Here is a 25652-nt window from a genome sequence, read left to right as displayed (position 1 = left end):
AGACTGTAACTGTTCAAGTTGTGTGGTTTGAATTTACTTTATCATTGTTTACTTCAATTGCAACTTAATTTATCGTTTTTGTTCAAGTTAATCCACAAATCCTTAAAATCACTTACAAATTCAATTGTTATCCGATTTTGAGGGTAAACAGTTTGGCGCCTACCGTGGGGCTAAGGATAATAGTAGTTATTTGATACAAATCTCCATAACACACACTACTTTACACTTGTTCTTTGAAGTGTCTCTAATTTCAGGTTAAAAATAAAAAATGTCAAATTCTCAATCAGCACCTCTACACGTTGACAATGAGTGTGGTCGTCACGGTGAAAATAACAACATAGCGCCCGGTAACGAGGTAGCGCTAGTTGTTCCCATCAGAATTCCAGTCGCGGACCCATTAGATGCTAACTCGCATGTGGCTATCGAGACAGATCTGCCTACCGATCGGCAGTGCAAAATACTCAAAACAATGGAGAAGGCGGGATCAATTTATGGATGATCTTTAAAATGTTACATGCTCAACAGACGGCGATAGCTCAGTTATAGAACCAAAGCCGCACACCGAATAGAATTGATCCCGATCTGTCCCAAGAAGTCACCCGTACGAGCGAACCGATCGTAGAGAGGTCGAATGAAAACGAGTCGAGGACTAACCCCGAGATCAAAAAACTGCTCGAGGAGCTGACAAAACCGATAGAATCAGGGGAGAAAAAAATCGAAGCAAATGATAAAAAGGTAGAAACCTACAATGCCAGGATCGACCAAATCCCGAGAGCGCCGCCGATACTAAAAGGCATGCATTCCAAGAAGTTCGTGCAAAAATATTTTCCTCCAAGTGCAGCTCCAAAGCCGATCCCTAAAAAATTCCCCATGCCCGAGATTTCTAAGTACAACCAAACGACTGACCCAAACGAGCATGTTACCTCCTACACATACGCCATCAAAGGGAACAACTTGGAGGAGGATGATGGGATCTAGTATGTCTTGTTGAATAAATTTGGAAAGACCCTATAACAGGGAGCCATGATATGGTATCACAACTTACCTCATAATTCTATTAACTCATTTGCTATGCTTGTAGACTCTTTCATGAAAGCACACGCCGGGGCTATCAAGGTCGAGACCTGGAAGTCGTACCTTTTCAAAGTAAGATGGAAGGATAATGAGATGCTCAGAGAGTTCGTGTCCCAATTTCAAATGGAATGGATATACCTACTACCGGTCGCTGATGATTGGGTCGTTCAAGCTTTCACCCAGGAACTCAATGTTCGAAGCTCGGCGGTATCACAGTAGTTGAAGCAAAATCTGACAGAATATCTAGCTGTTACTTAGGCCGACGTACATAACAGGTATCAGTCAAAGATCAGAGTCAAAGATGATCAACTTGGGGATCCTTTGGGGTCCGTTTATCCCCATCAGAACCGTCGACGGAGTCAAGAGAGATATTGACCATGAACCGAGGTTAATATCTCTGATTATCAACTTGGGGCTCCTTAGGTAAATTCCTCGGATTCATGGTATCCAATCGAGGAATCGAGATCAACCCCGAAAAGATCAAAGCCATCAAAGATATCACAGTTGTGGACAACGTGAGGGCTGTGCAAAGATTAACTGGATGCATAGCCGCCCTAGGGCGATTCATCTCGAGGTTTTCCGATAAGAGCTACCGATTCTTCTCATTGCTGAAAAAGAAGAATAACTTTTCATGGACACTAGAGTGCCAACGGGCCTTGGAGGAGCTCAAACGGTATCTAGCAAGCCCACCGTTGCTTCACACACCGAAGATAGACGAACAACTATACCTATACTTGGCAGTATCGGAGATAGCGGTAAGTAGAATCTTGGTCTGGGAAGAGCAAGGTACGCAATTTCCAATTTACTATGTTAGAAGGACTTTAGGTGAGGTCGAAACTAGGTACCCTCACCTAGAAAAATTGGCGCTCGCTTTACTAAGTGCCTCTAGGAAGATGAAATTGTATTCTCAGTGTCATCCTATATGTGTTGTGACTACTTACCCATTGCGAAATATAATTCAGAAACCCGAGCTCTCGGGGCGTTTAGCCAAATGTGTCGTGGAAATCAGGGGGTACGATATTGAATATCGACCTAGGACAACTATTAAATCTCAAATTTTGGCAGATTTCGTGGTCGAGTCTACATCGGCCCCTAGTACCCGAGGTCGAAAGAGAGTTTCTAGTGAACGAGGATGTCTTCGGGAATCTGGACCCTCTTTGCAGACGACGCCTCAAACGCAAAACGGTGCGAACTTGGCATTGTATTGAAGCCACCAACAAGCAATATAATTAAATAATCTATTAGGACTGTGAAATTTACTAACAACGAGGCTGAATATGAGGCGATGATTGCAGGTCTCAAACTAACCAAAAGCTTGGTGGTAGAGGTGATCGAAGCTATGCGCGACTCCCTCCTCGTGGTAAACCAAGTTAATGGGACATTCGAGGTTAGAGAAGAACGGATGCAAAGGTATTTGGATAAGTTGCAAGTAACATTACATCAGTTCAAATAGTGGACTTTGCAACACGTACCTCGGGATCAAAACAGTGAGGTCGATGCCCTTGCTAACTTAGGATCATTGGTCGAGGACGACGAGTTCAACTTGGGAGCAGTCGTACAACTCATGATATCGGTAGTAGAAGAAGTCCATGCCTAGATAAACTCAACAAGCCTAACTTGGGACTGGAGAAACAAATATACAGAATATCTGAAGACCGGGAAATTGCCCTCGGATCCAAAAGAATCGAGAGCCTTTTGTATGAAAGCAGCCCAATTTAGTTTATCCAAAGACGGAACCCTGTTCAGAAGAACATTTGACGGCCCTCTCGCGATATGTCTAGGGCCATGAGGTATCGAGTATAATATGAGGAAATTCCACGAAGGCACCTGTGGAAACCATTTCGGCGCCGAATCATTGGTTCGAAAATAATTAGAGCCGGATACTACTTGATCAACTCGGGGAGCTGCTGCATTCAGTTTTGTCACCATGGCCGTTTATGAAGTGGGGAATGAACATCGTTGGCCCCCTTCTATGGGCACCTAGTAAGGCTCAATTTATATTGTTTATGATTGACTATTTTTTTAAGTGGGTGGAAGCCTAGGCATACGTGAAGGTCAGGGAGAAAAAAGTGATCGATTTTATTTGGGACCACATCATATGTCAGTTCAGAATGCCGGTCAAGATCGTGTGCGACAACAGAAAACAATCCATTAGCAGCAAAGTAAGCATGTTTCTCGAAGACCATAAGATCAAAAGGATCCTATCAACCTAGTGGTAACAGACAAGCAGAATCGACCAACAAAACCATACTCCAATACCTCAAAAAGAGGTTAACCGATGCCAAAGGAAAATGGAAAGAAATCCTGCACGAAGTCCTATGGGCATACCGTACCACCTCGAAGTACAGTACCGGGGCCACCCCATTCTCACTGGTTTACAGTGCCGAAGCTCTAATACCGGTCGAAGTCAGGGAACCAAGTGTCAGATTCTGATATGCAACCCAAGAATTGAACAACGAGGCCATGAGTACTAGTCTGGAGCTATTAGATGAAAGGCATGAAGCCGCCCTTATCCGATTGGCGGCCCAAAAGCAACGAATCGAGAGGTATTACAAAACGAAGAGCCAACCTTTGACATTTCAATATAGGGGATTTGGTGTTAAGGAAGGTCACACTAAATACCTGGAACCCCAACGAAGGGAAGTTGGGACCGAACTGGGAAGGTCCTTATCAAATTATCGAAATCACTGGTAAGGGATCGTACAAACTTGGAACAATGAATGGCGAGCAACCACCGAACAACTGGAACATAACTCACTTGAAGCAATACTACTGCGAAGATACGACCCCATTCATTCTTTTTACTTATTTCTTAACTAACAGTTGCAGGTAACCAATAAGGAACAGTACAATTTTTAAGTCTGAAAGCACGCGTTGCACTCTTTTTTTCTTGGACCGGTTTTGTCCTAAATGGGTTTTTCGGCAAGGTCTTTAACGAGGCAGCAATGGATCGTGCTAAATTAGAATCGAAGGTCGATCATGAATCGGTGTCAAAGATCACATCAACAGTATCCGATGCTTCTCCATGATCTTCGGACACTGGGGGGGCATTACCCTAGGATAACGACTATAGCAAGGAAAGAGACATTGTGATCGAATGGTCTTGGCTCGATCGATAGGATTTATTGTAAGGGCCAAACGGTAAAATGAACCGTGCCCGCATAGACTGCTCGAGCCCTGGCACAAAGCTTGTACACATGTACAACTATTACGCACAAGAATAAAAAGAAGTCTCTAACTTGCGGATAAATATCATGTCCCTTAAAATTTTTCTTTTTGCATTTCTTAAGCAACTTCCTACATTCGATCCCCCAAAGATTTCGAGCCCAAGGGCCGCCATAGTCTGAGTTCAAACGATCACTCCCACTCGGGGACTGTCGTTCGAAGACAAACTCGGACGATCCAAGCTATCAGAGCTCGGGGCAAAGACCTATTAGGCAACACCCGAATTTTAAAGGCTACGACCATCCCTCTGCAAACTATAATCTAAAGGCTACCCTCTGCAAACTAAAATCTAAAAAACTGTAAGTACTTTGGGGGGAAAATTCGGTCATAACGAACCCCCATGATGCCTTAAACAAAATAATATTATAGGCAAGGCCTGTTCGAACCTCCGAACATAACCTAACTATTCCATGCTAAGGCATTTCAATCTTTGCAAATATAAATAATAAAGCAAAGGAAAAACTCAGAAATTGCTGAAGGGAAAAAGCCTTATATACATATCAAAAGATTTTTTTACAAGGGCTAAACGGCCTTGATACAAATTTTTACAAAGTCCAAATGACCTCAACAAAAAGGAAGGTAATATAAAAAACAAAAAAACAAAAACATCTGTGAAGCGCCTAAGTGGCCTAGTTTTCACCGGGGGCGTCATCACCAGAACCTTCGGGTCTCCTCCACCCTCAGATCCGCTCAAAACCTTGGATTCTTTATCATTTTGGGATAATCCAACTTTTTGGCCTCGGCTTTGAGCTCCTTTGCACTCTCAATTTCAGCCCACAAGTCATAACCCCGAGCATGAATTTCCTCGAGGTCCTCCCTTCGGGATTGCCACTTTGCATGCTTGACGATATCCTTCGCTCGATCCTGAACTGCCTCGGTATCGACCTTATATTGGGCCACCATCTCATCGACATCGACTTTAACCACCACGACCACCGACTTGGCCGTCTCAAGCTCCTTGGCCAGAGTTTCTCAATTGAAGACGGCCGAACTTAGCTGAGACTTGAGCTCCTCAATCTTTTGTCCTATGCCATGGTTTTTTCCTTTGTCGCTCGAAGCTAGACTCAGCCAAAGCCAATTGCGCCTGGGCAGTTTCCTTTTCCGAGGCCAAGTGGTACATTTTGCTTTTCCATTTTTTAGCCTAGGCCTTTACAACATCCATCTCACCTCACAGTTGGTCGATCCGATCAAGATTCTGTTGGACATGTGGGTTTGGAGCGTTAGTCACCGAGTGTAGCTCATCATCACTAACCTCAAAGACTTTTACCTTTTCCACCGAGTAAGCATGCTCCTTCCGAGCTGCCTCTAGCTCAGCTCAGAGGCTCTTAGCCTCCCCTTCACGTTGCTCGTTGAGAAGTTTGTAAGCATCTCTTCTCTCAGTGAGCCCTCGAATCTCGACCTCATATTGGTTTAACTCTTCCCGGTATCGGAAAAAGTCTCTTGATGAAGCACCGAGGCCTACAAACACAAAGAAAAAAAGTTATGATTATTTATAAATTAATCTAAGTACAAATTAGAAGTCATCAAGAGATATCTGAAGTTACCTGGTTTAACGTTTGTTGTGCTTCGTTGAACAGGTAGGGTGTGTCGACCTTGTTCATCTTGGCTTGGTCTTCTTCGGTCACCAAGCACCGAAGGTAACTAGCCACCCCTAATGGGGCAGAGAGGACCCGGGCATCCTCCGGAATGGGGATGATGATGAATCGCTTTCGATTAGTATCCACGCTCGGAGCTGGAAACCGGTTGATTAGTTTCGAACTTGAGGAAGGTCCGCTTATTCCCGAAGACGGAGCCTTCCTTGGCACCGCCAAGTCACCCAATCCGATGACGTCCTCCGTGGTGGCAGAATCCATGCTATCAAAAAAGCCGCAGATAGGGTCTTCCGCTCCTTGGGCCCCCTCGTTAGGACATTCTTTCACCTTCTGAGCCTCGTTGAACATAGACTCAGTGAAAAAAAGGTAACTTGGTAATGTCTATCACACCGAGTATATCTTTCGGGGCATTATCCATATCCAGGGAGGCCTCGTCCACGACCTCCTTGTTGGCCTCGACCACGGCCTTCTCGTCAGCCTTCCTAGTTTGAGGCAGATGAGCCTCGCCTCTCTCTGGTTCGGAGGCATCTTGTCTTTCGAGCTGCGACCGCATGCGGGTCACCAGTTTAGAGGCTTCTTCTTCTTCAGATTCATCCCTCAGCTGGTAGAGTGAATCCAAGGGTGGGGCTCGGGCGTTGGTATTTTCTTTGGGCTTGCGCACAAGCTTTCTTTTTGTTTTCTTCTTCTCTGAGCTCGGAGAACTCGAAGACCTCTTTCTTTTCTTCTCATCACCCTGTCTCAGAGCAGGGTACTCGGCGGGGCCGTCCTCATCACCGAATGGAGCCCTTAGTGTGACGTCCTTGGATAAACCTGCAAAAGGGAACGAAACTAGTAAAAACTTAGCGACATGAAAGAAATCCAAGTATTGCTCACTCGGGAAAGGAATCTCACCATGAGAATGGGCATCCCACCGGCCCTTCGAAAGTTCACGCCATGCGCGCTCAGAATATGGTCTTTGTAACACGCGCCCTCGACCCACTCCTTGAGTTGAGGGACTGCATTCGGGACTTGAGCGACGGCTGCACCACCACCAATCACCAATAAGAAAGAAGAAAAAGAAGAGTAAAATAAAATTTTGAAAATAAAATTTTACTTACATTTTATGTTCCGCTTCTAAGAGAACGACATACGCTCGACTAGGATCAAGTCCGAGGTCCTCACTTTGACAAAATGACCTAGCCAACCTCGATCTCGATCCTCATCGATACTCGAGAACGGGGCTTTACTAGCCCAACACGCAAGCTTGATCATCCCCCCAGAAAGAGTCAGGGACTGTATAGGCACATGAGGTGGTTGACGGTCAACGAGCATCCATCGATCTTTCTCACGAAGATTCGAAGAAGGATTTCAATCCTCCAGAATAAAGGGTAAATTTGACCGAGGCATACCTCATATCTTTTGCAGAAATCGATGATAACCGGATCCAATGGGCCCAGCATAAAGGGATAAGTGTAAACACTTAAGTATCCCTTGATGTGGGTGGTGATATCTTCATAGGGTCCAGGAACCACCACGTGCTTGTCAACCCAATTGCAATCCTTTTTGACCATGGGAAGGATTTCTTCAGTGATCGAGCATACATATCTCGAGACCTTCTCACACCGGCCTGGTACGAAGGAAGGTTTTTTTACCTTAAAATTGGCAGTTACCGAGCATCCACCAGAATTGAACATGTTCAAGGGGGATTCCGCTACTGGTTCCTCAGCAGCAGTATGCAGAACAACCTTCTCAACAACCGGCCGCGATATAGAAGGAGCTCCTTTTAAGGAACGATTTTTGAAGTCTTCGCCATTTCTTTTAAAATGGAGGAAAAAAGAGGAAAAAGAGGTAGTTAAAGGGGTACACTTGATGATTTGGGATGAAGATGAGCAAAAGTTCTCACAAAAGATCTCAAAAAACCCGAATGTAAATGCCAGAACGTATGGAGATTTCTAAGGAAAAATGGTAGAGGATTTGGACGTAAAGTTTGAATTAATAAAGAAGGGGTACTTATAGTTTTCAAACGACGATTCGCATCCAGGAGTGGCCGACCGACAACTGACAAGCATTTAATGCCATTAAGATTTGACTGACGTGAAATTTCGTTTATTTTGTCGTTTGTGTCGCGGGGTGTCAAAGTGGGAATCAAAAGATCATGTCGTTTCTCATCGTCGACTCTCCAAAAAATCAGGGGACTATCTGTATACAGTTAAAATCGGGCTCGTCTATGACATGGTAGATCGGGCTCGGAACATGAGGGACTGAAGATTGACCACAAGTCTCACCAGACTAGAGCCCGAAGTCAGAATGTTTGTCTTCGAGAACATTGAGTCCATGATCCCAGAATCGACCCTGACCCGGAACGAGCTCGAAGAAACATTGTTAGCGTAACCAATAGAAGACCGAAATATCCGTGACCAGTCGGATATTACGGCGAGAATCTCGGCATGTATCAATAAGGGACTAGCAATCAGTAAATCAAGAGTATTTTTACCTTTTGTAGAATTGTACCTAAAGTATGACTCCTCTACTATAAAAAGGGGATCTGATAATTCATTTAGAGACATTGTAACATGCATTCGAAAGCAGTATATTATTATTTTCTTTCGTTAAGCTCTTGTTCTTCTATATCTTGATACCAATCGAACTGCATCCAGTTCAAGTATGATTGACTTTCCAAGACTGTAAATGTTCAAGTCGTGTGGTTTGAATTTACTTTATCATTGTTTACTTCAACTGCAACTTAATTTATCGCTTTGTGTCAAGTTAATCTACGTATCCTTAAAACCACTTACAAATTCAATTGTTATCCGTTTTTGAGAGTAAACAAATATAATACATGTTAAACAAATATTCAAAGGTGGAAAAAGACATTAAAATCGTAAAGATTACAATATGTGAAGTTTCTTTTAAAGATGGCTTCAACGAACTAATGGAACATAAATTATTATAAAGAATATATAAATCTGCATATTCCCTTTTTTCGGGATCTAAATAATCTGTTTTTCTCAATTATTATTTCTAAAGTTCCCCTTCTCCTTTTCCAAAAATTTCCTATGTTTACTTTTTTTGGTTTAGGCTAGGAAGTATTTACCAAGTAATAGAAATGAAATACATTCCAAGGCTACCTTCAAAAGTTCAGAAATCTCGGGTTAGAATTTTAAAAATGAAAAATGTTCGATGGAAAGCACTTTTATTTTTAATAGATCATATGTGGTGCAAATAGAAGGGAGCCTTGGAGCAGTGATGAAGTTGTTTCCGTGTGACCTATAGATCACCGGTTCGAGCCGTAGAATCAGCCACTAATATTTGCATCAGAGTAGACTACACACTTCTTTTCCGGACTTTGCATGAATCCGAAATATTTTCTGCGCCTATCTGCCCTTATATGGTGTGAACTCGAATTAGTCGTGACTTCAATATAAATCTGAAATATTATACAATGAAAAAAAAAACATTAAGGTTTTTCTTTTATTCTTTATAGAAATTTCCTACTTAAAACAAAATTGAAGAACACAGGGCCCCACACAGCATCTAGATAAGATGAGCCAATAAGAATACACATGAAGTGGGCCCACAAAAGGAAATGAGGTTAATGGACCCACACGCCAACGCGTGGTGGTACATAGCCCAAGAAACAGTAGTTACAAACTATGGGAAGTTGGTCAAAATGGAAGCCGTTATTCTTCTTTCTCCAAAAACAAAACACCCACTTTGTTCTCCAAAAGTTTTCCATGCTGTCCCTACCATTATCTTCCTGCTTTATTATTTTTATTTTTTTATATTTTTTTTTAAGTTATGGTGTTCGGATTAGTTTGGATGCTGATTAATTTTATAGGGTAATGGTTATTTTTCATTTAACAGGATACTTGCCATCTCCTACCGACATAAATATCGTCGTACCAACTAATTTTACGGGGTTATCTTTCACCTAATGTAGCACCTAATATCTTTCTAGACATGAAATTTAGCTTTGATGAAATTTGAAATAAGACTGTATAATCTTCAACCTACTTCATTGATTACTGAATCACTTCCTTAGGGTGCATATTATCTTCTAAACCTCAACTTTATTATGAAATTAAATTACTTGCATATGAATTATGGTTAGATTAGTAAAGTTTTGTATTAAAGATATTATCATGCATTTGTTCATTTGATACAAATATAGAACACATGTAAGTTCTTTCTTGCATTTGATTCAATCTCAATAAAAGAAGATAATAGAAAAGTTTTACTCTTTTTTTTTCTTTGTGAAAGGACTGAAAATTTAAACAGAATGCAATTTCATTTATTTGAGAAAGATTTAGAGTGTGTTTGGAAAGACAAGTTGTTTTTCAAAAAAAAAATATAGTCTCTAAGGAGGTCATGTTCTAATATTTGGTTAATGAAAATTGTACGTTACTTGTGGACGGAAGTCATTTTTCTTGCAACTATCTCAAAAAGTGTATTTTAGGAGACAATTCAAAAATAGAATAGCACCAAAAATAATACTACATATGCCTGAAACTAACTAAAATATAACTTTTTAAAGAAAAAACAAAATTAATTTTAAAAATATAAACAAAACACAAATGCAAGCACCACCTTTTAAGTGATTTGGTTCACAATGAAAAGAGAAATACGAGGTCGCTTTCTTAGTGCGGCAAAAATGAAAAAGAAGAAAAATAATTCAATTAATTAGATATAACATGATTCCTAGTCCATGCAATTTTATCTTTATTAGAGTCAAAAAGGGTAACCATAAGCATATACTATCAAAGGCAAAAATAAAAGTCTTGGATCCGAATGTTTGTGGCATTCCATCATTATTCACCTTTATCTTTTATTCTGACCAAACAGCTTATTACATTTAATATTCCACGACTCTATTTTTCTTTTATTTTTTATTTTTTATTTTTTATTCGGTGTCCGGTAATTACAGTAGGATACAGTTTGATTAAATCTGAATTTGCTCCGAAAAATCCCGAATTAGGGGCAAAATACTCCCTAGTAAAGATGACTACATACGCCGCACGCAGAGGCAGACTTATGCTATACCGAGAGGGGTCACCGACTTCCATAAAGTTTGGCAAAATTTTCATGCAAATATGTATATGCTTTTAGAAATAGTGATATATTAGTAGTGAGCACTCTATATACAAAACAATTTTTGGTTGAATCCAAAAGTACACCCCGACCTTCAAATCCTGAGTTCGCTTATGCCCATACGAATCCGAAACTTCTGATAAAGGATGAAGAAGTACTTTTCGCTCCGTTGTAATTTCATTATTTTCAATATTCATCTTCATAGACACACATACTACTCCATTAAATTATAAAGGCATTGCCTGTTTTTTTTTTTTTTTACTTATTTAATTTTGTCAAGTCAACTGTTCCACATGCACAAGTCCTAGTCCTAATTTATCAACCCCTCAAAATTTTATAAAAGTGTGAACCTACGAAAAATGAATTGTGGATAAATGAATGAGAAATTCAACTTTTGCAGACTAGCCTTCTTGGATTTATTCCATAGTATTCTTCTTGTTAGGTATACGAGTCCAAAACAAATCTTTAGTCCAAGATTTGCAAGCTAAACCCTCCATTAATTTAATTTGTCGGGCAAATATTTTGCTTGGTTTTCATTTTTCTACAAATATTTTACACATAAGAATTCTATGTTGATTACAAATTTCTGCATGCCTAAATATTCTATATTGTGATTAACATTTTTTTTTTTACTCAAATAATTGTGTAATCTTAAATTGTCATACTGATCTTGTGAATGAGGTATATTTCTAGATGATTTTGACCATGATCTTGTCATATATGTTAAGTTGAAATGTATATTTTAATTATGTATTAACGGTGCAAACTGCAAAGTAGTTTGTGTAGCAGTAATTAGTCATTAACCCTGTCAAAAAAAATATTTTTTACAAATATAAGTTGAGTTGTATTTCAAGCATTTTGAAATTTATGAATAAAAATAAATAAATAAATAAATAAAAAATAAAAAAAGACTTTTACTCGTGTATATATAACCACATTCCACTGAAATGGTTAATCATTTGATAAAAATATGTACCTCAAACACAAAAATTGCCAATTTTTTTTAATCAAGTCTATGCACAAAAAAATATAAAAATTTGAATGCCCATATGATGGACAAAGAAAATTGTCAAAAATGAGATACTGCTTTTAATTAATGTGTTCACTCGTGTGTGTTGTGAATGTTTTTCTTTTTAAATAAATAAAATAAATTTGCATAGGAAGGAGATTTTTTTTTGGGGTGGGGGTTCTCACTTGCTATTCAGTACCCACTTTGGAGCTCGACTAAGTCAGGACTCACGCATCGAAATTTGATATTAGGGGGTAAAATGTTCCCAGTTAAGGACACAACCATCGTCCGAATCGTCTGCTACGAAGTCCATAGGTTGGAACCCATAACAAATTGAAAAAGCACTTCTACCGATCGACGAATGCGTGCGATAACAAAAGTAGCCCTATATTTAGGATTCAAACCCGAGACCTCTAAGTTGTTATATATTAAATTGAAAGAGTACTTACTACTCAATCACAACTCTTATCGGTTAGGAAGGAGATTCATTGCAGCCCCAATTAGGCCCCAACTTGAATCCTTTAGTTCACATTCCCGCCTTGCTTTTTTAATACAGTAAAAAGAAATGGCCTTCTTTCTCGTGTACTAAGAATCTTGTAGTAGCAACAAGTATAAGTGGTACTCACCTATAAAGATTATTTGTGATTTATATCCACTAACCATATTTCCCCTTTTCCTTACTTTTTTGGCCTTTTTTGTTTTTTTCCCTACCATTTTGCCTCTTGAGATAAAGCTAAAGTAGCAATAGTACTATATAGTAGCATCATTAAAAAAGCAAACTACTAGCTACTTAGTTATAAGTAAGTCTCTCAAACCCTCATTTCCTTTTTATTGTACTCTCTTTTGTTTTAGCTCTTTCAAACCAAACATACAAAGAAAAAAAAAATATGGAAGATCAATGTAGCCCTCTTAGCTGGCCTTATAACTACTTCCTTGAAGAGGTAATTTTAATTAACATTCCTATTTCTTTGTTTTTTTTTAGTTAACTAACATTCTTGTTTATGTTCAAGTCCTTTTATAACACCCTTCTTAACTAAGTTTTGCGGACTCTCCAAAATGCTGCAGCATTCATGTCCGGTTCTTTAAAACTACACAACTTTTGAAGGATCGGACATACATTCGGTAGTATTTTCGGAGAGATCGAGCAACATAGCTCCCTAAAACTCCATTGTGTGTGTGTGTGTTTTTTGTGAGTAATATAATGTGGATTTTGGAATTGATAGGGAATAGAGGAATTGAAGCATTCTTTGGTGTACACAACATTGGAATTGGAAAACACTGTCATTTCTGCACATGAGGAACTTGCTAGGAAAGATGAGGAGATTTTGCACCTCAAGGATCTTTTGACTAGAGTTGTGAAAGAAAGAGATGAAGCTCAAGGCAAATGTCAAAGGCTTGGAATGGAGAAAATCTTACTCCAACAACAATTACTCCAACAACAACAACAACAAGTACAATTCCAATTCCAATTCCAAAAGCAACAAAATCTTGTTATAGAAAGTGCACCTATTTCTAGTGGCACAACAAGTCATGATCAAGAAAATGACCAAATTTTGAAAGGAGTAGTTGACTCTAACAACAACAACAACAACATTGGGCTTTCTAATTCCTCAGATTGTGATGAAAACAATGTTGTTGTTTCTCCTCCATTAGTCCAAGATTTAATGGAAAAAATTGTTCTCAAGAAACCATTGCCAGAAAAAGGGAAATTTTTGCAAGCTGTAATGGAAGCAGGGCCATTACTACAAACACTTCTTTTAGCTGGTCCACTTCCTCAATGGCAACATCCACCACCACAACTCAATTCCATTGACATTCCTCCTGTCACTATTACCTCCCCTACGCCGCGGCTACTCCACCAGGACTCCGCCCTGAGTAGCACCGGCGCTGCCTGTGCCAGCGCCGGAGCATGTTTTGGGAAGAAAAGGGATGTTGGCGCTGATACTTCTCCACAGGCAATTTCCAAGTATCAAAAAGTTGTTCACCAGTCATCATTGACCAACATGTAGTGTTTTCTTTCTTTTCCCACCTTTATAATTAGCTCACTTTAGCTAGTAATTTTTGTTAACCATCCAGTATTAGAAATTTACTGGGCCGACTAATTATGATTTCTTACCAGGAGTTTTTCCTTCTTAGGTTTTGCACCCGAGACCTCTAGTTAAATTTGGAGGGATCCTATCTGACCAGTGGTTCAGTTTATTTTTCCTTTTCATACCGTTTAAAAAAGATATGAAAAAGGAGAAAAAATTATCATGCATGAAATGGATGGCTATCATGCATGCCATTTTCCATCCAATTAGGATTTTGTAAAATTAGTTGGTTTGCCTTAGAAACTAAGCAATGGTTATAATTATTAGCTAACAAAAACTTAAGAGGATTTGACAAAAGGCCTAATTATGAATGGCCTTTTACTTAGTCTGGTTTTTAAAGATCAATGTCTCACTATTAAGTGTTGGATTCTTGATTATGACTGATGCTTTGTTTTTCAAGCCCTTTGATTTGGATTAAGAGGAGTTTGATCTTTTGATTTAGCAACTTTTGATTGTAATTATTTCCCCCATGTAATATGAGTTGGGGAGGCTTTTAGAATTCTCCAAACTGTTGGGGAATTTTTTTAATTATGTATACTTGCTACTCTTTTTTCTCTTGGTCTAATTTGCATAAAAATATTATGCAAAGTGTATCTTGAGAGATTATGATGTTGTAGAATTGGCTTGTCATTATTGAGAAGATGATTTAGTTTAATGAAGGCTTTGCTTTCTTTTTGCTTTTATGTCATAGTCATTTCCAAGTTCTTTTGAATATTTATTATTTATTATGATAAAATATGACTTGAAGAAGCAACAAGTAATTTAAAAGATTCCAAATGATCCTACTTTCTATAAGGTGTACCTACCATACATGGTTTATGTCTGCCATTAAAATGGCATCTCTAATTGAAGTTACTTTACTTTCACTTTCATGCAAATATAATAAAAGGGAAAATGAATTACTTTTCTCATTGGCAAATAAGAAAAATATACCTTTGGAAATATAGGAAATATCCATTTTAAAATTCCGCCATTAATACTTGCAATAAAGTAGGTTGTTTACATTACACCCTTGGACTGCGGTCAAAGACGACTCAAAATTTAATGCTTATGGGTTCCTGTAACGATCTGCAGTAAATTTTCAACAGTAATTGGGTTCACATAAACATTTATAGATATTTAGTAAATTTTTCGAACACATTTACACTGTTTGGACAAAATCTACTGGATTCACGTGAACCCCTAGATTGGGAGGTGGATCCGCCCCAGAGTGTGGTCCTTTCTTGGATCAAGGATAAATACGGGATGCTTTGTGCACCCGACACCATTTTATTTTTATTTTTTATTTTAATATTCACGGGGAAGAAAGAAACAAATACTTTAGTTTTGCTTGACCAAGTACAGGTAGTTGAACTAGTCTGTGAATCTGATAACAAAACTTTGAATTTTTATTATTATGTGTTACAGAAAAGGCCATGCTCATTGTTTGATTTAAAACACCAAATGAGTGAAATAAGTCAATGCAAAATCAAAAGTAAAATTAGCACATGATAATCTTCTCTCTTATTGGAGATTGGGGGAGATTTTTCTCTCCCTTTTTCTTTTCTTTTTCTTATTTAGGTTGGGATGAGAAGAAAAAAAGAACTTACTCACACACATCAGCGTGTACTTTAATCTAGTCTAGTCTAGTTAATATGCAATATTAGTCTTCACATATACTGTTACTTAGTACTAAACTATAGCTCACTGATACATATTGTCCTCTCATTTTATTACTTAATCATATATAGTAACTTGATATGATTTGGTATATTATATAAACTAGTATTAGTATCCGCGCAATGCGCGGACACAAATATCAAATTAGAATTGAGTTACCTTAAAATTTAAAACTTCTAGATAACATGTTTCTTTTTATTTATATTTTTATTTTATATCCGTAACAATCTAACTCCTTGATTTAGTACTTGTATTTTATTTTGTGGTCAATATTAAATAATACTAAACATATCACGTTTGTGATATGTCTTGTTTGAACATATTATTTAACAAAATTCTTACTACCACTTTATGTTTCACCGCAAATTCGAATAAGTCTTATCCTTCTACATTTTCACCCAAAACAACTCTCTCTTTAATCTTTGCTTATAGTTATTGCATTATCTATTACTTAATAATGTTATATTCATGTGATTTTCTATTAGCTTATCAATTGGCTTGATATCTTGCTTATTACCCTTTTGATAAACATATATAAATATAAATTTTTTTATTCCTAAAATTTAATTTATTTTTGTACTTTTATCCTCTTACTTGGAACTCTATTTTCATTTAAATCTTTCAATAATATTTTTGAGTATTATTTAATTATTTAATATACTTATACTTAATTAATTCAAAGTATAAATATTCTCACACTATCTTTATTTTCCTCTTTATACATCTTCTTCCCTACTATGAATTTTTAATTAGTTTTTTACATTAATATTTTACCAATAAACAAAATATATAATATCACATTTATTTTAAGTTATAACTTTGAATTAGTTTAAAATATTAATAGGTAATTTTTTTATTATTATATTTTAAATCTATTGAATTTTCTTATAATTGTTTTTTGTATCACGTGTAATTAAATTTTCTTTCTCTTTTAACGTTAGGATACAAATAGACTTTAATTTTCGTTCATAAAATTACCCACACGAGATATTTATTTTGTATTTCCTTAGTTTTAATTTGTTATCCAATTTTTAGTTTTTTATCTAGTAAAACTTTAATTTTGTAGTCATATCCATAGTTTGAGCGTTTCACCATAATTTTAGTCTAAATCTCAAGTTCAAATCATCTTTCCCTTCTATTTCTAATATTAAATATTTTTAAATTTTTTATTATTGCTATTAAGTTACCTAATATATAGTATTTTATTTTCTTATGTGGCTTTCATTAACATGCCTCTTTATTTTATATCTTAATCTATTTATATACTTTAATATTATTATATAAATCGATGTATGATTTTTAATCTTGAAATAAATATTTATTTTATTTAAAATTAATACCCAAAATATAACCTCATTATATATATATATATATATATATATATATATATATATATAATATTATTTTTCCTACTATAATTGAATTATACACAATTTAATTAAAGATACCTATAGTAATGTATATTGTTCACAAATAAGGTCAAATATAAAGCTTGTACTAAATAAAAAAATTATTATTCCAACTTAAAATTAATGTGTAAGATACAAAATAAAAATTTAATTAATTCTTTCTCAAAAAAAGATACTTACCATAATTGAATTGTACACAAAATTTTAATTAAAGATACCTACAGTAATGTATATTACACCCAAATAAGGTCAGATACAAAGTTTGTACTAAATAAAGAATTACTATTTCAACTTAAAATTAATGTGTAAGATACAAAACGAAAATTTAATTGATTCTTTCTCAAAAAAGGATACCTACCATAACTGAATTATGCATAAAATTTTAATTAAAGATACATACAGTAATGTATATTGTACCAAAATAAGGTCAGTTACAAAGCTTGATCAATTAATTAAAATTCGTCCCTACCATAATTTATTTCGTCCCTACCATAATTATACGAACAAATGTTAACTAAATTATACTACTAATAGAGATTTGTATCATAATTAAAAAATAATTCTTATTGAACTACTACTTCCATTAATTATGCTTCCATTTATAATTCAAATTTTTAATATTGTCTTAAAATTGCCAAGAGACTTTTTTTTAACTTGTCGCTTGGCTTAACCTGATGCTTCACTACTCTCCTCTTAATATAATATAGATAGAAGATTACCGTGGTGCAGTGAGGGAGTAAATTAATATAAGTTGGAAGCCTAATCCAAGATGATGTTTACCTTGATGGGACAATGGATAATTTTGATTTTTGAGGACGGTCGTTGTAGTCATGTCTTCTGCCTTCGACTATTGGTTCAATCTCCTCTGGCATTTTGGTCTCTCTCGTATTGCTCGTTCCTGACCACTCGTTTGGGTAAAAATTGCACGCGACCCCATTTAATTTATATCCATTTTTTAAAAAACTTTTAACTTGTACCCACTTTTTAAATAATTTCAGTTCCCTTTCTCCTCCTCCTTCTCCTCCTCCTTCATCATCATCATCTTCTTCTTCTTCTTCTTCTTCTTCTTCTTCTTTAGGGGCTCTTATTCTTATTCGATTTTAGAACAATATAAAAACCTACGATTTTAGCATCATTGAAATTTTCAAGTTCGTTGTTATTCCTCAATTGACTGGTTAGATGATGGCTGGTGAATGGTGATAAAATTGCATTTGCTCTTTCTGTGTGATTAAATATGTCATTTAAAAAACTAATAGTACTACCTAAATGGTTGTTTCTTTAAAAAAAAAGAATGATGAGCAATGAAGAAGCAGTTAGGTTTCCCTCATATTGATCCTAATTCATGTTATGCCGTGTGTTGCAAATAGATAACGAGCATCTTCTTACTGCCCAGATTGCACAGAAAGCTTAACAACAATGGACAAAATGCTATGCATGTTGCTATATTGAACACTCTATAGCTGAAGTTTCCCTGTTAGAAAGATAAAAACTTCAGCTCTAGAGCTGAAGTTTTTGTGTTGTAACTGAAAACTTCAGCTCTAGTATGTAATATTAATAAGTGGTAAAAAAACTTCAGCTCTAGAGCTGAAGTTTCCCAGTTACAACACAAAAACTTCAGCTCTAGAGCTGAACTTCAGACCCGCTACTAGAATGCTGAAGTTTTGCGTGATTGCCTTTGCTACTTCAGCCCTGTATGCAGAAGTTATGCTAAAAAGCGGGTACGCTTGCAATTTCTTTTACAAAGCGGACACAAGTTAAAATGTGACACAAAAAAGCGGGTATAGATGCAATTGCCCCCTCGTTTGGTCAATGATTTTTGTCCCTCAACTGTCCTTTTGTTTTGGGCTTTCCAATTCACGGGCTTCCTTTTTTGGGCCTTCAAATCTAGTACACTTTGGGGTAAATATAGCACGGGCTAGCCAGTTTTCGGATTGGTCACTGAAAAATAGTCAGCATTTGCAAAGTTATTGAAAGCCACTATTTTGCTGCAACACGAAAAGTTCCACCATAATACATTGGAGATCAGTGCACCTGTGTATGAACTTCTAACATATTATGCTAGAACTCCAACACGCGGAAAGTTCCAACGTAATATACTAGAGATTGTAGCACTTGTGAATGAACTTCCAGCATATTATGCTGGACTGGTATATTATACTGGAACTCCAGTATATTATGTTAGAGTCCAGTATATTATACTGGAGTTTCAGTATATTATACTGGAGTTTCAGTATATTATACTGGAATTCCAATATATTATGTTGGAGTATTTTCCAGATTTTAAACAGTATTTTCGTTTTGATTTATCTTTACATGAAAAGTGGCTAAAATTTGATTACTTTTGAAACTGTGGCTATTTTTGAATGACCCTTGTAAATCTAGCTATTTTTGAATTTTTCCCCACTTTGGGGGAAGTACATAAACATGGACAATGACATGGATGACACTTGTAAAAGAAACTTTAAGCTGCTCCCAAATATAATAGCCGATAATATATATATATATATATATTATATATATATATATATATATATATATATATATATATATATATATATATATATATATATATATATTGTATAAATATGTATTATATACAAAAATATACATATTTTATATGTCTTTCGGCTATCGAATGCAATTACTTTCGACCGACCGACCAATTTTGTATTTTGCCATTTTTATCTAGGGAAGCATCTGAGGGTTCTTCAAATGAGGGTATTGATTGAACTAAGGGGGTTAAACGGGTGGGCCGGGCCGGTCCGGGTTGGGAAAAAATAAAACCTGTCGATTTTCAATCTGGGCCGGTTACAAGTTAGTCTTAACCGGGTTTAACATGTCCGGGTCCATCCGGATAAAAAATGAATCTTAAGGGTTTCGGGTCTAAGGGGTCGGGCCGGGCTGGGTTAGTATTTTTTTTGTATAACTATTGTAATTTATATTAATATAAAGTAAAAATATAAAGAATACAATGAAAATGAAAAAAAAATTACACTTATAAATTGCAAGCGCTTTTTTATTTCATAATTCAAACTTACAAATTGAAGTTTACATTTAACAACAAGTAAATTAACGAAAAAGAGTAAATTCAAAGGTTTTGCATTGTCTTAGTAAGTTCTTCATAATCAATATGAACTTCTTGGCCATCTTCTGGAGTGTTTAATTCAGATGGGTTACCATGTGTTAATATATCTCCCAATTCCTCGTCTTCTGGGCTATCGACAACTTCACATCCCTGATTTCTTCGTTTCGTTCTAATCCAATCTCTTAAACATACTAAAACTTCCAAAGTAGATTGTTTCCCAATGAGTGACGGGTGTCTCCAAGTTGTTGTCTTGTTTGACTAAATGCACTCTGTGATGCAACAATTGAAATTGGCACATTCAGCACGTCTCGAGCCATAGCGGAAAGAACAAGAAATTGCTTTTCATTCTCATGTCACCATCCCAACGGTGAAAATTCCTTTGTGCAAGGTTCTTTTTGCTTTTGCAAGTAGAATTGAAATTCATCAATGTTCCTGCTACTGGTTTTGAGTGTTAGAAAATGTAGAAAAAAAATATTAAAACTATCAAGGCCTTCATCATCATCCATAGTAGTAGAAGTGGTACAATGCGTAGTGAGATTAATATTGCCTACATTAAGAGCAGCAACATCAAATATATTTGCATAATAATTATATAATTGTTGTAAATAATCATTTAGCTCGTTCATACAAACATATATATCTGGGGTTTCAGTTGGTCCAATCTCCATATAAGTATATAAAGCATTGATTAATTGGTGACAATCAGACATCTTAATAGAAGGATTTAAAACAACACCAATTAAGTAAATCGGAGGAATTGAAAAGTAGTACTACCTCTTTTTCTATTTCCCCGATTACCCTGATTAGTAACCTTATTACAAATTCTTTTTGCAGCATTAAACATATTGTGAAAATTTAACTACTAACAAAAGTTAAATATTCAAATAAAATAGTAAAAAGGAGAAAGAGTTAGAGGGAGTACACCGAATTCGGTAGTAAATTGAACACTTGATGATTTCGCAACTCCAATGTTACCACAAAAAAACGTCAATTGTTCAAAGTTTGAAGTTCAATTGTTTAAACTTCAAATAATAAATAATACGATAAATTAAATTCCAAAAAAAAAAATTAGAGCCAAATAGTTGATTGCATTTTAGGTGAAGAATGAGAGAATGATAATTGAGAATATAAGTTTGAGAAATGAGAGATGAGTGAAGAAATGAAGAAGAGTATTTATAAAGTGTTATGGAAATGAGAAATGAGCCAAATATCATTTATAGTTTTTTCAAAGTGAGGAAGAAGATATTCAACATCTGCTCTTTAAATGTTCAGCCACTTCTCAAATATGACAACAAATGCTCGACTGGCAGGGAATTCAGAGACAAGCTATGGGATGGAAGGAAGAAATTGAATGGGCTCAAAAATATGCTTCTGGCAATAGTGCCCGAGCAGAAATATATCACATGGCTCTAGCAGGTAGTGTGTATTATGCGTGGTTAGATAGAAATAGCAAAAAATTTCAACAGAAAACAAGGCCAGCAGTTGTTATAGTGAGGTAGATTATTCAAGACATACACTGCAAAGGGAGAATGAGGAAGAAATTGGCGCAATTGTTGAAGCAACTAGATTACCATCCTAGCTAGAGAGATTAGAGGATCATAATGTATAGCTTTATCTTTTTATGCTTAGAAGAAAATGAAGTATACTGAAGTTGGGGCTGATGTCCAACTTTAGAGGTTTTGAAACAATTTGTAAATATTTTCGTGGTAATAAAAATTCATAATTACCAAAAAAAGTGTTATTTTTTTAAAAAAAATGCTCAAAAAGGGGCTATTTGTGCAATCCAACCGTTGGGCAACAGCCAAAAGCCAGCTGGCCGTTGCCAACGGTCTAAAACCTTTTTAAAAAAAATTCAAAAATCTAGTCGTTACACCCGTCCGGGACGAGCCGGTTAACCAGTTCAACAGGAATTTTGGTTGAACGGGTTTGACCGATCCGGTTAATCGAATGTATTAAGGTGAACGGACACCCCCCAAACCTTCCTAACCCATCCCACCCGGCCCCCTAAGCACTGATTCGGGCTGGTTCGGGTTTCAACCGGTCTGTACCGGTCCAGAAATGGGTCAACCCGGCCTGTTGACACCCTTAGATTGAACTTTGCAGTTGAAGGACATTTTAGTCCAGATTTTTTTCATTAAACTTAAAAGGGTTAGTTCAAAATAAATGTCAAAAGCGAGGACAAAATTTAAATACCAATCCCAAAGTATCCCTTCTCAATTCAAACGGAAGTCCATTGAATTATACTAAAGTAGAAGGGATATCTAAATAATTGACCCTCTTATTTAACATCTTGACCAAGGCCTAACTTGCATTTGTAACTTTTATCATTTAATAATAATTAATTAATGTGTGTGCGTCGTATTATGTATATTGGGTGTGTTGGTACGAAGGAAAATATTTTCTATGAAAAATATTTCCTTGAAAATGTTTTCCTTGTAGTTTTATTATTTGTTTTCTCTTGTTTGATTAGTGATCGAAAACTTTTTCCTGAAAATTTGTTTTAGTGTTTGGCTAGTGGGGCAGGAGTAGGGTGTGGGCAGTGGCGGATGTAGTGTTAGAGTGACAGGTTCAATAAATCCATAACTTTTGATGCAGAATATAATTTATATAAAAATTCTTTAAGTTTGCATAAAATAATAGATATGAATCCATAAATTTAAAAATATAATGGGTTCAATGCTAAAAATATTTAATATTGAACCCGCAAAATTTGAATCTTGGATCAGCCTCTGGGTGTGGGGGGTTGGTGGGGATGGAGAATAGAATGGAGAAGGTTGAAAAAGACTTTTGGAAAATATTTTCTCTTCTCTTGACAGAGAAAATATTTTCCTCCAATTAGAGAAAAATGAGTTAATACGAAAAATATTTTTCAAAATATTTAAGTTAACCAAACATAAAAAAATAAAAAATATTTTGCTTCGTAAAAACACTCCCATAGTCTCATCTTATTTAATCAATTAATTATGATAAATTGTTATTATTTGGCGTGCAAGTAATTATTTTCCTTTGTAAGCTTGCCACCTTGCTTGCAACCCCATAGCTAGGTGAACAGAAGTGGTTCAGTCGAACCCTTCGTCCAAGATTAGTATAAAAGGTTAGATTTTTTTTTATGTATATATATTCAATATTAGTTTTTTTTAGTTTTTTCGCGTATTTATTTATTGAATCCCCGTAATAAAAATTATCAAACTCATACTAATGATTAATCTTTTCATGTTACATTTGGATGGAAAGTATAAGAAACGAAAAAGAATAAACGAATTATAATGATAATCTTTTTATAAGTAACATAGAATCCTTTTAAACCATGGATTATATTACTCCTATGACCTATCTAACTTCTTGGTACTCTAATTCTAAGATCCACTTTTCATTCCTAAATTTTCTCAAAACAACAAATATTCCATTCCCATAATATTACCTCCATTCAACCTTTGACACCCTCAATTCTCAAACTCAAACATCTTCCCTTTCCCCTGTTTCCTCCCAATACATTACCAATGTCCGGCGAAACCACCACCGCCGCCGCCTCCACCATATCCTCCGCCGGCGATCAAGAATCAGAACCATCCACCACCCCAAACAAACCACACATTACATGGTCCGATTCCTACACAAAAGCCCACGTCGCAATCCAATCCTTAGCATCAATCATCCCTTTCATTCCCCCTTCCCTCTCCTCCTCCGAGACCCCCGCATTCTGCCTCCTCCACGACTCCGAAACCGCCGCCCAAATCTCCAAAATCCTCCGTCAACCCGACTCTGGTTCCGGCGACAACAACCTCTGCCGCTGGCTTTACGACACTTTCCAATCCTCCGAACCCGAACTCCACCTCATCGTCCTCCGATTTTTACCCATAGTCGCCGGCGTTTATCTCTCTCGGGTCAATCTCCATAAACCATTAGCCGGATTTGAAGCTGTTTTATTAGCTTTATACGCACACGAAACTTCCTCACGTAATGGCCAAGCAATTACAGTAAATATTCCCGATATATCACATTCAAGCATTTATCACGAAACAAATAAAGTCGCGAAAAACTCAGCCACAGAGCTAAATCTAGCTGTGATTTCTCCGAGTTTAGAACCGTACGGTACGGTAAGATCAATGAAAAGAGCTAGAATTGTTGGTGTTGCATTAGAATTATATTACAGCAAAATCCCACAAATTCCGGTTGAGTCCAAACTTGATTTCTGTGAATTCTGTAAAATATTGTCAGGCCAATATGGCGAAAACGACGAAAATGGGGACGTAAAAAAGAGGATTAATTTGCCATGGGAATTGTTTCAACCGGTTTTAAGGATTTTGGGACATTGTTTAATGGGATATAAGAAGAATGAGAAGTTGAAGGAAGCTGCAATTGGTGCATGTAATTGTCTATATGAAAGAGCTTTGCATGATTTGAATACAAAGGCAATGTTAGCTACTGGTAGTTTAATTAAGCTTGCGAAATTGGATTTGGAATCTGAAGATGTTGATTATACTGAGATCGTAGAGTCCAATACCATTACGCTTTGAGGTGTATTGTATTGGTCTCTCCATGCATGCCGGCAGACACGAATTCAAGATTTTAATTTTATGGGTTCAAGATTTCGATTTCAACCACTGAAAATCACCACTTTTTTTGAGCTGTGAGTTCATATATAGCTTAGTTTTTCAGCAATTTTAATGAATTTTATACTGAAAATCTATGTCTAGAATAACAGCTATGAATTTGATTGAACTATTGGTCAATTGAACTCATAGTTGAACTGTTGAATTCGCCTGTGTGCATGCCAATGTCTGTGCATGTTTGTTTTGTTTTTGTCCTACTATGAGCTTTTTCCTTTGTCTTTGGAAAAAAGGTTCAAATTTCCCTATTTATTATTCGAAATTACTCAGAATGTTGTCTTCCATTAAACTTCTTGTTACTCATTGTATGCGCTAAAATCGGGGGTCCAATTTCTCCGTCATTAGGTTGCCTCGCGGTCACGCTTCTCGAGGCTCGAAGCCAAGGTCGAGACCCACCCTCGGGGGTCGTTGGGAGCTGGCCCCTAGGGGGGGCATTGCGTACCAACGACCACAGTATGGGAAGGGGAGTTCCCAAGATGAACGGATATCACTGGCAGAAGCTGGCATCGCGTCTGGCCGTCCCATCTCCATGCCTTTACAATTAATGCATTATTGTACTATGTTTGAATACCCTCTCCTATATAAAGGGGATCATCACCACTTTGTAAAGGGCTGTTGTTGCTCCAATTATTCTACACAAGATCAATAAGAACTCTCTCTCCCTCTCTTTTCTCTCTAACTTACTCGCTCGACGCTGCCTTTTTCATTTATTGCTTTCATACTTGTTCTTCATTTATTGCTTGATATTGGCCTTAAAGAGCCTCCTTTAATTATATCCTAACTATTAGTCCCTTCCAAATTACCCCGATAGCTCGAGCTCGAGCCCAGGCAT

At 36.7% G+C, this 25652-nt stretch overlaps 2 protein-coding genes across 2 annotated transcripts; both read left to right on the top strand.

Moving 5' to 3' along the window:
* Positions 1-12773: 12773 nt before the first annotated feature.
* LOC104242322 (uncharacterized) lies at positions 12774-14107 on the top strand. The gene is made up of 2 exons (XM_009797349.2): positions 12774-12908; positions 13191-14107. The coding sequence occupies exons 1-2, from the start codon at positions 12855-12857 to the stop codon at positions 13974-13976; spliced, it is 840 nt and encodes a 279-aa protein (XP_009795651.1). The 5' UTR covers positions 12774-12854; the 3' UTR covers positions 13977-14107.
* A 9551-nt stretch (positions 14108-23658) lies between these two features.
* Positions 23659-25450, top strand: LOC104242321 (uncharacterized). The gene is made up of 2 exons (XM_070174122.1): positions 23659-24840; positions 25166-25450. The coding sequence occupies exon 1, from the start codon at positions 23711-23713 to the stop codon at positions 24725-24727; it is 1017 nt and encodes a 338-aa protein (XP_070030223.1). The 5' UTR covers positions 23659-23710; the 3' UTR covers positions 24728-24840; positions 25166-25450.
* Positions 25451-25652: the final 202 nt, after the last annotated feature.

Source organism: Nicotiana sylvestris, chromosome 5, assembly GCF_000393655.2.
Source record: "Nicotiana sylvestris chromosome 5, ASM39365v2, whole genome shotgun sequence".
In the NCBI taxonomy this organism is placed as follows: Eukaryota; Viridiplantae; Streptophyta; class Magnoliopsida; order Solanales; family Solanaceae; genus Nicotiana; species Nicotiana sylvestris.
This window is presented reverse-complemented; position numbering and strand designations above follow the sequence as displayed.